This window comes from Neophocaena asiaeorientalis, unplaced genomic scaffold (assembly GCF_003031525.2).
Source record: "Neophocaena asiaeorientalis asiaeorientalis breed wild unplaced genomic scaffold, Neophocaena_asiaeorientalis_V1.1 scaffold610, whole genome shotgun sequence".
NCBI lineage: Eukaryota > Metazoa > Chordata > Mammalia > Artiodactyla > Phocoenidae > Neophocaena > Neophocaena asiaeorientalis.
In genome coordinates, this window is record NW_020174807.1 from 162,743 (window position 1) to 176,841 (window position 14,099).

The 14,099-nt window shown below is 36.9% G+C and overlaps 1 protein-coding gene across 1 annotated transcript in view; it reads left to right on the forward strand.

The window, feature by feature from the left end:
* Window positions 1–3,625: 3,625 nt before the first annotated feature.
* The window catches only part of LOC112409980 (MICOS complex subunit MIC27), a 76,818-nt gene continuing 66,344 nt past the window's right edge, over window positions 3,626–14,099 (forward strand). Inside the window, exon 1 of the mRNA XM_024760364.1 lies at window positions 3,626–3,690. Coding sequence (XP_024616132.1) covers window positions 3,676–3,690 — 15 coding nt within the window. The 5' untranslated portion in view covers window positions 3,626–3,675. The remainder of the gene's footprint in view (window positions 3,691–14,099) is intronic.

The following is a 14,099-nucleotide window of genomic DNA, read 5'->3' on the forward strand; positions in this document are numbered from 1 at the left end:
TGAATTTTCTTGTCTGGCCTTATATCAATTTCTATTGATTAAAGAGTCCAGGAACCCTGGTCGGTAACAACAATACAAAATGAGCACAAGACTTGGGACTTCCTGCCACTTCCTACTACTCATAACGTCCAGGATTTAGGTTGCAGACTATGAGTGTGGTCTAAATATCTAAATATCAGAATACTTTGTTTTGAAAACTTGGAACTGAGTAGAAGGAACTGCTGTAACGTTTGTCAGAATATCTCTCTCTTTCTATTGTCTTCCTGATGCTGAGGCTGAGTACCAGGGGCCACTGATCATTGCACTAGTGTTGTTTTCTTTGTATCCTTTTTTCCAAAAATGGGAAAATAAAAGGTAGACCAAAAAAAGCTATATATTTCTTACATGTCTTGTACTTCACTCATTTAGGTTAACAGATTATGAATAATTTTGTGCCAACATATTTGACAACTAAGGTGAAATGAGATGTCAGTACTACTATAACTCAACATATGAATCCCTAAAAATCAATGCACCATGAAATCATGAATAAAAACTGAAGATCTTATGGAGAAAATGAGATTAGAGGCACAACACCCAAACACTTCATCAGTGACCCATTACAAAAAGATAGGAACTTAATAAACATGCTAGCACACTTTTAAGAAATATATAAATACTACATACAATACATAGGAAAGTCAACTGAAGTTTGCTTATAGCAGTGGATGTCGGAAGGGTTGCAGCTTGTGCGTCATTGTGAAGTAGTTTAAAGCAGGGTTATCAAAATTTGCAATCTTTCACAGCCTTAAATCTTAGGTCATATTATTCTTTCTTTCAAATGTAGGCCCTTCAAGAGATGCATATATAATAGATAACTGTTTCATTAAAATTGAAAATGTAATCCAATGTAATCCTTCTTCTTCAATTATCATGTGTTTCACTGCTAGAAATTCTTCTGCAAGTTTTAAATCTGCAATCACATCTTCACCCAGGGCTGAAAGCTTTGGAAATTGCAACAGTGTTTTAAATCACCAAACCATCATTGAAGGAGCCACTTCTGCAGGATCTGACAATTTTCTTTTAAGGCCTTTGTGTATAGATAGTGCCTTCTCATTGCATGTGAGAAAGGTTGTTCTTAATTTTTTTTACTGTCTAGTCTTCAATCCATAGATTCATCAATTTTTTCATTTCTTCTATTACTTTAGGTCTCATTACTGATTTTGTATTTCTTGAAGTTTTTCCAGACATAGGTGTTTCCTTTATTTTCACTGTATTGTCTCAGAAGGTCCAAAAATGCATATTTCTTTACACCTACTGCTCAGGAGATATCACATATTCTCACACTTCTTTCAAAATTCTTGGTTACTTCAAACTTCACCTGATATTTAAAGCTTTCCTTTCTCATGCAGTGCTTGGCGTTTGGGGGCCAGAGTGTTTAGAGATGTTTAGGATATTGTTTACTTACATAGAAAAATTCACAATTAAAAAATAGTAACAAAACACAATTTTGTAGGTAACACCTGAGTGAACCAAGGTATCTGGTAGATGTTTGAGGAGTCTGTGTGTGTGTTTTGTGCATTCTTACACAGTCTGCTTGTGCTGGGTGCTGTTTTCTGCATTCACATCGTGTTTCTTATGGACGAAACAGTGCATGAGTGAACATGAAATGTATGTAATTTTCAAATTGTTTCCTAATATATCCACCATTTTGGAACAAATTCACGTTTTAAAATAAGTGTTATTGTAGAACTGACTGTGCACAACTCAGCAAAGCAGCCACAAGAAAGAATGGAAAATCTGAGAGCATGTTAAATGGCTTGAATTTATAACTAAAAACCTTATTACAAAGAAATCTCCAGGCCTGGATGGCTTCATTGGTGAAATATTTCAGATATTTAAGGAAGTAATAATGCCAATCTTAAACAAACTTTTCCTGAAAATAAAGAGGAAACAATTCCCAATTTGTTTATGAAGCTAATAAAACACTGATACCAAAGTCTTAAAAGAAAATTACAAACCAATAACCATCATGGACATAGATGTAAAAATCCTAATGAAAATATTAGCAAATGAAATTAAGCAATATATAAGAAGAATAATGTATTAGTCTGCTTAGGCTGCCACAGCCAAATACTATAGACTGGGTGGCCTAAACAACAGAAATATATTTTCTAAGCTCTGGAGGCTGGAAGTCCCAGATCCAGGTCCAGCAGGGTTGGTTTCTGGACACCATTGAAGGGATAAAAAGGCAAGCCACAGTGTGAGAGAAGATATTAACAACACATAAAACTGGCAAAGTGCGTGTATACAGTCTTCTGAAGAACACCTACAAATAAATGAGAAAAATGTACAACAGAATAGAAAAAGTGGGCTAAAAACTTGAATAAGCACTTTATGAAAGATAACATCAAAATGGCCAATTGAAATATGTAATGGTGATCAATTTCATTAGACATCAGGGAAATGCAAATAAAAACTTGAATGAGGGACTTCCCTGGTGGCGCAGTGGTTAAGACTCTGTGCTCCCAGTGCAGGGGGCCCGGGTTTTGTTGCTTGTAATCAAAGAATGCTGACCAATACAGGAATTGGTATCAGGAATAAAGAGTAGTTCAGAGAGAAAGGTGTAGGGATTTTGAATAGTCTTAGCCCTCCAGATCCTCCCAGATAGTCCCCTTAAAATGTCAGACTACCACTCTCTCCTGCTCAAAGTTCTAAATTTTTAAATAAGTGACCTATCAAGGTTAGGTATAAATTCAACTGAAATAATTTTAGAAACCAAGGGAATCAGTCTTTGAGTTTAGCTTTTAAAAATCTCAGCTTTTCTTGACCATGAGAAGTAAAGGGGCTTTCTTTAGTATGGCCATCAGAGGTCCCTGAGATTTATTATATGCCTAGGGGCAAATTTAAGAAGCTGCATATACTTTTCCTCTCACGTTAAATTAGTCAGTGCCATCAGATGTAGCCACTTCTGATACACCGGCCTTTTTCATTGCTGTTCCTTCTGCATGGAAGGTTCTTCCCTAAATTCCTTCAGGACTTTTCTCAAATGTCACTTTATCAGAAAGCCTTTCCCTAATCTATCTAAATCAATAAATTCCCAACCCATCCCCATACTGTTTTATTTTCCTTCATAGCATTTGGCACTTTGTAACATTTATTTGTTTCTCTTTTTCCCCTGGAATCACAAGCTCCGTGAGGGAAGGCATTACGTTATGTCTGTACTTTGAACAAGTGCCTGGCACGTAGCAGGCACTTAGTGACATACTCTTAGGCTGTATGAACTTGCCTACGTATTGCAGAGGTAACATGTTCTTTTTGTGACTATACAGTTATTTATTAAGGCAGCCGGACTTGGATTTTAAGTCCTCAACTAGACAAATCACATATGCCTGAAAAAAACGAACATAATGAAAAGTTCTGCACCCAGCAAAGTAACTTTCAAATGGACTATGGAGAATATTCTGAAAGGTGTTATCAGGGATAGCGACAGTCAACCACAGGGTTGAACCGTTTTCCCCGGAGAAAGAGGGCCAACTTGTGCAACTTCCTAGAGCGGCACTAGGAAGGCGGAGAAAAGGCGGAGCCGACGGCAAGGGGCGGAACTGGGTGGGGCTACTTTGAGCGGTGCCTAGTTGAGCTATTTTGTCCCTTTCCGCTCTCCGTGCGAAGACCTGGGCGGAGAGCGCTACAGCTATGGCGGCCGTTAGGGTAAGTAAAAATTACTTTGCTTAGTTTCTCTGGATGCTGGTAGCCCTCTGATAACTGTAGAAGGGATCCTCCTAACTTCAGAAGGGAGTCCCACAGCAAGAGGCGAGGTGGAGATGGGGTTGCGAGAGAATTGGCAAGGTCAGGGAATCTTTAACGTTTGAAGCCTCAAGACACCTGCTTCTCCCCTTTAGAGTTTCCTCAGCCTGGGGCGGTTCTCTCTCCTCAATCCCCTGCTGTTGACTGTTTACACAGCGGCAGGGTGAAAACTGGGAAACAGCTGGGCGAAAATGGCCCGCCAGGCGACGAGCAGCGAACAGACTTGGGTCTTGAGATGAAACAGAGAAAAGAATCCTGGGCATTTGTCTGGGTGCATAGGGCGGGGCCTCACGACCCTTTGAAGGACTTTGTTCAAACGTTATTTCGGGTGAAATAGACCAGGATAGAGACGTCTCAAGTCTCTCTGCAGTGCCTGGGTTTGTATTCACTGTTGTTATTTTACGGGTTTGAATGACAAACCTAAGTTTCTTTTGAGTTCTGTAATGGGAAAAGGTGCCTTTACTTAGGAATCTGTGTACAGGAAGTGACACATGTGGCTGCTAGCTGCAGTTCCCTAAGTGGGTTTCAGTAACAGTAGTCGACAAATATCTATGAGTAGACAAATACCTACGGGTAGATATTTGTAGCGGGTTTTAAGTGTAAAATGCACTGCTTGCAGGAGATACAAATATGAATAATTCAGGCTCAGTATCCGTTTTGATTCGCCATTCTCACTCCATTTCTGCTTTCAGAATTTATTTGAATTATCACAACACCCTTCTAACTGGACTCGCTGCCTCTAGCCTGGCTCTCATGGAATTAACTTCCCCCTGCACTGCCAGAGTACTAAAATGTAAATCTGATTATGCCCTTCCACTACTTAAAAATCTTTATTGGCACTCCATCATCTGCCCTCTAGGGTCAGGTCAGGCTCCTATGTCTGGAAGAGCCGACTCTGCTTTGGCTTTCCAGCTTCATTTCCTGTCTCTCAGGAACTCTCCTAATATCTGTACTCCAAGCCTTTTTCCCTGCTCTTTCTCTGGGCCTGAAGTGCCGTTTCCCATCCTCATCTAGTTAGTTCCTATTCATATTTCACTCGTTCATTTAACAGGGATTTGTGTACTGCCTCCCCGTATGCTGAATACAAAATGCCTTTTCCAAGATAGTGTCCCAGATCTCCCCAGTCTGATTTAAGTAACTCCTCTTTGTGCTCGAGAGGATTCTGGGCATACTTTTACCATAGGACTTATCATACTGCATATAGTAGACTATTTACTTGTGTATTCTATCCTCCTAAACTATAAGCTACTTGAGGTCAGTAATTATAATATGTTAATTTTTGTACCTAGCACATATATGAGCTATATTAGGGACTCAATAAATTCTACATGAATAAATAAGTGCCAGGCAATGGACATAAAAGATATTAAATTAAGTAGTGGAGATGTATCATATAACAAATGATTGTCATTCAGAGTAGAGGAAGTGCCTTGTTCTCAGGAGAAGTACAAAGTGATCTGAGGGTTCAGAAGAGAGAGTTCACACTTGATTGAAGAGAATAAAGAAAGACATCATGGAGGGAGTGCAGAGAGAGAAGGAATGGTCAGTGGTTAAAAAGCAGACCTGAATAGTGTGTTGTCACTGAAGCCTAGAGAAGGAGCGAGTTGAACAGTCTTTTGATTTGGCTATTAATAAGTCACTGGTAGCTGCCATTTATTAAGTGCTTACTGCAAGGCCAGGCACCATGCTAAAATACTTTGCATATGTTATTTCACTTAATTCTCAAGACAACTTTATGTTGTAGATGATAATGATCACCATTTTACAAATGAAAAACTAAGGTTTAGAAAATTCAGTTAAATTGCTCAAAGTCACAATGCTAATAAGAGCTGAAGTGAGGTAAAGTGGTAGAGTGAGAACCTAGATTGTAAGGGGTTAGGGAAAGGATAAGGGGTGGGAAACTGGCATTCATTTAGCACCTACTTTGACCACCTGCTTTACATGTATTATTTCAGTTTAATCTTGATGACCCTAAGAAATGGGTAGTATCCCCATTTTACATATGAAAAAACTGAGGTTTAGAAAAAGTGCTTGCTCTGGGTTTTCCAAGTGGAAGAACCAGGTTCAAACACAGATATATTTGGCTTCAAAGTCCCTGATCTTTCCACTACTCCTTGCCTCCTCTGGAAGGGAGGTGTACATTACTCTTTAGAGAAATGTTGCAGCAAAAGGTAGGGAAGAAATCTTGAGTTGGGGGTAGCAAATTCCAGGAAAGTTTCTTTTCATTTAAAAAAGTAGGAGACTATATGCCAATTAAATCTCAATAAAACTGGTGAAAAAAATTCAGGAGACCTGAGCAGGTTTGGAGACAAGTGGAAATATGCCAAGAACTGGTAAGAATTAATAATAGTGATCACAGCTATTATGCTATTGAACATTTACTGTGCTAGGCATTTTGCTAAGCACGTTATGTGAATTTTCGCATTTATGCTTCACAGTGGCCCTATACCTAGGTACTGTTATAACCAGCATTTTAAAGGTGAAGAAACTGAAGCTTAGAAAGGTTGAGTAACTTTGACACAGTCACTCAGTCATAAGTGGTAGATCTGGATCTGAAATAGCTATGGTCTGAGTTCGGATCATGGGGCTTAAGCTTGAGGAAGCATCTGTGAGGCCGAGGTACAAAAATGCTGATCTGTGTTAATTTTGAAGCCCCAGAGATTAATAACAATGAATAAGGTAGAAAGGAGTCCTGAAAGTTGGTAGATAACTCTGAAAATAGTTTACATACATTTTGAGAGATAAGAACTTTTTGAGCAAATGTGATGGTGGAACACTGATGTGGAATTAGCCTTGAGAACAAGTACTGTACTGATCTCTCCTCCTGACCTCTTGAATCAGAGAGAATGGCTGGACGACTGGCTTTCATTTAAAAGGATTGGGAGGAATGTAGTGTCAAAAGCTAGATTTCATTAATGCCAGAGATTGAGTGAATTTGAGGAAAATTTTCATCCTAAAAGATACTTGTTTCTAATAGAATACTTAATATTGAAATATGGCTACCATGTATTGAGTATTTCCTATGGGTCAGACACTGTATTATGCTGTTGATGCACATTATTTCATTTAATTCTCTCAAAAAGTTTTCTGTGGTAGATAGTTTTATTGGCTTAAAGAACAGGAGTAAAGCAGTAAGGAAAACAAAGCTGAAATAGGAGGTTGTAGTCAGAGAAAAGCTTGTTGAGTTTATGATTTTAGCTATTAACAAGTTCTGGGAAATGGTAAATTCAGGGTGTACTCATGGAGTGGGTAACTGCAGTGGAGTGAATATGAAGGTCTAAAAAGGTGAGGTCAAAGAAGAGTGAGGTGAGGCTTTTGAGTGGTTCAGCCATATGGATGTTAAAGTCATTCAGAGTTATGGCAGGATTTAGAGTATAGAAGAAGACTATTAACCAGTATCCTAAATCTTCAATGCGATGAAGTGACCAGGAGGCAGGTGCTAAGGATGAATAGATGGGTGGTGTAAGTCTCAGAGAAGAATTACTTTTCTTTCCTTTATGAAAACTTTCTTCAGTTGAAGTATAGCATACATACAGTTAAGTACACAAATCATAAGCAGCTTGGTAAAGTTTCAAAAGTGATCATACTTGTTCACCCAGCAGCCAAATTAAAAAAAAAAAATTACCAGTAGCCCTGAAGCCCTCCCCTTTGCTCCTTCTCCACCATAAATTAATTAGCCTATTTTTAACTTTATGTAAATGGAATAAGGCAGTATTTACTCTGTTATGTCTGGCTTCTTTCACCCAATATTGTTTTTGAGATTCAGCCGTTACACATGTATGCTAGTTCATTCATTCTTATTGCTCAGTGATATTCTAGAGGGTGAATATATCATGAGTTATTTATCCATTCTGCTGTTAATGGACATTTGAATTATTTTCAGTTTTGAGCTATTACAAATAATGCTCCCATCAACATTCTTGTATATGTCTTTTGGCGCACATAAGTGCACATTGCTGTTGAGTATATACCTAGGAGTGGGATCGCCAGGTCATAGGGCATGCAGCTTTGGTAGCTACTGCCAAATAGTTTTCCAAAGTGGTTGTACCAATTTATATTCCCATTCATGAGAGTTCCAGTTGTTCCACTTTCTCACTAACAAGAACAGAGATTTTTACCTAAGGCTGGGGAAGTAATGGCTTAGAAGCAGCATTGGCAATCAGAAGAAGAAAAACTCTACCTCCTATACCTGAGACACTTTGAATAGCCTCCACTTGAGAGTTACAAGGGAAGCAGTGACCTCAGGGGACAGTCATGTTTCATTTCAGGCAAGGAGAGAAGAGGGTAGACACAATGGAAGGGCTTTTGGAGTTTGGTGGAGTAGCAGGAACTTTGGTCAGTGAAGAGAAAATACAGATCACTGTAGAAATTAGAATACAGGAGATGATACATGACTCTGGATTTTGTTTTGGGGCTTGAGTCAAGGATGATGGGGACAGGAAGGAACATGGATGCCATAGACCTAAAGGTTTCAAAATCCTTGATAATACCAGCCTTTGTGTCAACTTTAGTCTTTGTCTCTTTCCTCTTTTGTTTCATGTGACTGATATCAGAAAGTAGTTGGAACCTAACAAATGAAGTTCATTCTTGGGAAAACGGTTGGTTATCTCCAGCAAAATCAGTTTTTCACTTTCCACTCAGCATTGTTGAGCATCTGTATTTTCAGTGCAACTTTGAAAGTATGCTTTGAAACCCTTAACCATACTTGGTATAGGTTCCAGGATGTTGCTTTATGCCATAGAGTGAAAATGATCTGTGCCTTGCCTCCTACCACACCTATATGACTGAGCTATATTCCCTGTGATGCCATCCTCACAGGTGGCTGTTAGGTGTTCCGTGAACCTCATTTAATATGGAAATTAAAAATTGCTTGACATGGACCCTAAAATGTTTGCATAATGGGCGCATGTAAGTCAATATTTCCTGATCTTAGCTGTGCATTAGAATCATCTGGGCAGCTTAGAAAAGGTACTGTTGCCTGAGCCCCACCCCAGATGGGGCATTTTAATATTTTTAAAAGCCCACGAGTGATTCTGATGTGTTGCTAGGTTCGAGAACCACTGATTTAGGGGAGAATTTGTGGCTTTTATACAGGTTAGAGAAGAAAGGGTATTAGGCTTTTCAGGTTATGAAGAACAGAGGCAAGTTCAAGTCATCTTAAGTGGTAGTTTATTGGAAAGTTGCATAGGTTAGGAAGAAAGCCTAGGAAACTGTCTCAGCAGCTAAACAAATCTCAAGAAGAACCGTTCAGGATACCATAGCAACTCTGGTAGTTACCATTCTCATGACTTCTGCTTCTGCTAACTCTATATGTTTCATATCCAGACTTCCCTAGAGAGAAGATCTGATCAGGTTGGCTAGTCACTAACCACTGCAAAATACGCTTCTTAGGCAGAAATTGTACATCGGGCCCCTTTGTAAGGCAGTCTCTTGTTGGCTGCCTTTGGCTCAGATACCAATCCCTGGTCCAGTCAATTTTGGCCAGTGAATCAGTCCTGTAGTTAACAGCATAGTGACCTATGTTAGAAATCACAGAAGGGAGCAATATAGTTGTCAGGTGCTCTAAAACTTCTTAGAAGGGACAAGGCAATGGATGGATACTTTTGGGGTTCATGGCCTGGTACAATTTACTTTTGAATACTTTCCAGAAGTGATACAGTTGTTGAAAATATGGTAGGATATATTTAGAGTTGTTATTAAAAGCTAACTTATTAAGATCTTGTAATTTAAATTGGGGAATTGGTTGCCCAAGGATAAAAAAACACTGAGACAACCAGTGTAAGTAGCAATCTGTGGTGGATAATAAAATTTGCTTAGTATAATTTGAACATATTCAGGGAAAATGTAATCCACTTCTGTAATCTCTCCTGAGTTATATAGACTTGATGGATATTAGTACTCTAAGCTAAGGCATGAGTTGCATACTTAATGTAGATTTGGCCTGGCTGTTTTTGGATCTTTTCTCTCAGTCATTCTGAAACTTAATAGGGACTTCTCATATCACTAGGCTAACTGCTGCTGTCATATCCCCTCAGCCTGGCTCTATAGTTCACCTCATTCATTCATACATCCAAATTCCTATTTGATATCTTTAGGTGCATCAAATTCAACATGTGCAAAATTCCTTTATCTTTACCACATTTGATTTTTCTGCTGTATTGCATCATTGTAAAGAATCATCTACATCCATACTGTTAACAAGTCTTGTCAATACTTTATATTTTCATACATTCTTATTCTTTTATACATTCTTTCAAAAAGATCTTAATGCCTATAATGTGCAGGAGATGGTGATAAACATTGGGGATACAAAGATCAACAAGATAAGAACAAGAGGTATATAGAAGAGAAAACACTAAAACTAATAAGCACATGAAGAGATGCTCAAAATAATTAACAGATAACTACATATTAGAACAATGAAATAACATTTTATTAAGCTAGAGGAAAATAGAATGCTGGTTAAGTCCAAATGTTGTTAGGGATATTGGAATGTAAGCGCCCCCATGGACTGCTGGTGGGAGTATTGACTGGTACAGCCACTGTGGAGATCAATCTGATATTATTTAGTGAAATTAAATATATACTCATGTCCTATGGCATGGCAATTCTGTTCTTGAGTGTATATCACAAAGCTATACAAGTTCATGAGGGCACTTATAGGAGGATATTCATTGCAGTGTTTTTTTATGGTGATGGGGAGTTTGAGGCAATATAGGTGTCCATCACTGACAGGGATAGTTGAAATGTGGTGGATGTACATCATGTAGTACTATATAGCAGCTAGAAGAAATGGGTTATATGTACACATAGGAACACAGATGGATATAAAAGGCTATGTTTTATGAAAATAGGATAAGAAACAAAACAACTGTAATACACCATTTTTGTGAAAACAGTAAGAAAAAATGAGATGTATAACAAAATTAAAAATACATGTACACATTATACTACAATATGCATTTTGTAAAAATTCAAACAAAAAGATAATCATTAAATATTTGAAAATAGCTACCTATGCTGGATGAATTAGAGTGAAATTTGGCAATTAAAGGAAATGAATGAATTAATCAATCAGTTACAAAGGAGGGAGGGCAAAGAAGAACAAGGCCAAAGTACTGTCCTCAAGGAATGGACTCTAGTGAGTGAAACTGATAAGTAAACACAAGTTGTATTCAAAATAAAAGGTATCTAAAAGTTACTATGGGAGAAAAGAGGAAGAAGTAGTTTAAATGCCTACAGAACATAAGGCTGCTTCATAATATTTGTTCATTTTAGTTCATTCATTTAGTTCTTCAACAAGTATGTATTAAGCACCTACCATGGGTTAAGAGCTGCTACTTGCCGTGTAGTGGTAGATTGTATTTTTTATTTCAAATATTTGCTTTCTCTTCCTGTGAGAGGATTATACACCCCTGCCTAGATTTCTTATTCTTTCCCTCTACCTCAAGAATGACTAGTATTACTTTACTAGGTAAATAATTTTATAATTTGTTTTTGGCATATTTTGGTACTGATCAAAATATGGTTAAAGCAAAATATTTACTCTACCTTAGTCTAATTGAAACACAAGTCCTTCTGTTTATCATAAAAGAGCCAGTAGAGTTAAACAGAACTTAATTTTGTAAGCAGAGAAAATACCGTTATATCCATCCACTCATCTGGACTAATGGAAGGAAAGGAACAGCATAAATAATTGAAAACCAATATTTGCACTTAACTTTGGGATGTATTTTTATACTTATATTTCTGCCTATAGCAAAACCTGAAATTTTGGGCCCCTGTGACAAAATTCACAATAGAGCTCTTGTGACAGAAATTCACAGAGCCATGTAACTGGCAGGGACAATTCATCCTCCCAGTGAATTGTCTTGGCACATTTGTCAAGAACTAATTGACCCTAAATGTAAGGTTTATTTTTGGACTCTCAATTAATTCTATTCCATTGATCTATATTTCTATCTTTATGTCAGTATTGCACTGTCTTCATTGCTGTAGCTTTTTATTAAGTTTGAAATGGGAAAATGTGAGTGCTCTAACTTGGTCCTTTTTTTAGTATAATTTATTGTGAAATAATTTCACATTTACAGAAAAGTTGCAAGAAGAGTACAAAGAACTCATCTCCTTAAATCAGATTCTACAGTTGTTAACTTTTGACATTTTCTCCCTTTCTCCTCTATTATAATTATTCCTTTTCTGATCAGTCTGAGAGCAAGTTGCAGACATGTTGCTATTTCACCCCTAAATATTTTACTGTGTATTTCCTCAAAAAGAAGTATACTGTTCTATAACCTTTGTGCAAGCCTCCCAATCGGGATGTTAACACTGATACAACACTACCATCCAATCCACAGATGCCATTCAAATTTCACCCACTGCACAACGTCTCCTTTTCCTTTCTAGGCCAGGATCCAAATCTAGGATCATGCATTATGTTTCCTTATCATATCTCTTTGATCTGCTTAATCTGGAATATTTCCTTACTCTTTCCTGTCTTTCATAAGTGACCTTGACAGGATTTTTTCTTCCAGTTTTATTGAGATATAATTGACATATAGCACTGCATAAGTTTAAGTTGTACAGAATGATTTGACTTACATCATGCAATGATTATCACAGTAAGTTTAGTGAACACCTATCATCTCATTTAGATACAAAATTAAAGAAATAGAAAAAAATTTTTTCCTTTGATGAGAATACCAATTTTGATCTTTTTTCTCAAGATGTTTGACTTTTCTAGGTTCCTTGCATTTCCATATGAATATTAGAAACAGCTTGTCAATTTAAAAAAAGGGCATCTGGAATTTTGATAATAACTCTCTTGAATCAGTAGATCACTTTGGGGAGTATTGCTATCTTGACAATGCTAAACAATGCTAAGTCTAACAATCCATGAACTTGGGATGTCTTTCAGTTGATTTAGGTCTTTGATGTTGTTCGACAATATTTTGTAGTTTTCAGTCTAAAAGTCTTGCACTTATTTTGCAAGTCTTGCAAGACTTGCAAATTTAGCCTTGCATTACATTTATTCCTATTTTATTCTTCTTAATGTTCTTGTTAATGAAATTGTTTTTGTAATTTCATTTTCAGAGTATTCCTTACTGGCAAATAGGAATAAAATATATTTTGGTGTATTGATTTATATCCTGTGTACTTTGCAACATTGCTGAATTCGTTTATTAGCTTGAATAGTTGAGTGCACGCATGTACGTGTGTGTGAGTGAGTGTATTCCTTAGGATTTTCTACATACAAGATCATGTCATACGTAAATAGAGGTAGTTTTACTTCTTTTCTAAACTGCATGCCTTTTATTTCTTTTTATTGTCTAATTGCCCTGACTGGAACGTCCAGTACAATGTTGAATAGAAGTAGTGACAACAGACATTCTGTTCTTGTTCCTGATCATAGGGGGAAAGCTTTCAGCTATTCATCATGAAATATGTTAGCTGTGGGATTTTTTGTAGGCCCCCTTCACCAGGTTAAGGAAGTTCTTTTCTATTCCTAGTTTGTTGAGAGTTTTTTTTTTTAAACATGGAAGAGTACTAGTATTTGTCAAATGCTTTTTCTATGTCTACTGATATGGTCATGTATTTATTGTCCATTATTTTATTAATATGGTATATTACATTGATTAATTTTCGTATGTTAGACTAACCTTGCATTCTTGATATGTTAATATATCCCACTTGGTCAATACATAGTTATTTTTATATGTGTCTTTATTCAGTTTCTATTATTTCATTGAGGATTTTTAATCTATATCTATAAACAGTATTGGTCTGTAGTTTTCTTATGACGTCTTTGGTTTTGGTGCCAGGGCAGTACTAGCCTTATAGAATGAGAGGGGAAGTGTTGCCTCCTCTGCTATTTTTTGGAAAAAGCTTTTGAAAGATTAGTGTTAATCCTTCTTTAAACTTTAGGTGGAATTTACCCATGAAGCAGTCTGCCTGGGCTTTCCTTATAGGAAGATTTTTGATTATTAATTAAATCTCTTTACTGGTTACATACTCAGATTTTCCATTCTTTCATCCTTTTGGTAATTTGTGTCTTTCTAGGAATTTGTTCATTTCTTCCAAGTTATCTAATTTTTTGCTGTATAGTTGTTCATAGTATTAACTTAAAATGTTTTTTATTTCTGTAAGGTCAGTATGTGATATCCTCTCTTTCATTACTAATTTTCATAATTTGAGCCTTTTCTTTCTATTTTTTCTTTGTTACCTTATCAAAAGGGTTGTCAATTTTGTTGATCATTTCAAAGAAATGACTTTTGGTTGTTTTGATTTTCTGGGTAGATTTTCTTTCCTGTATTTCA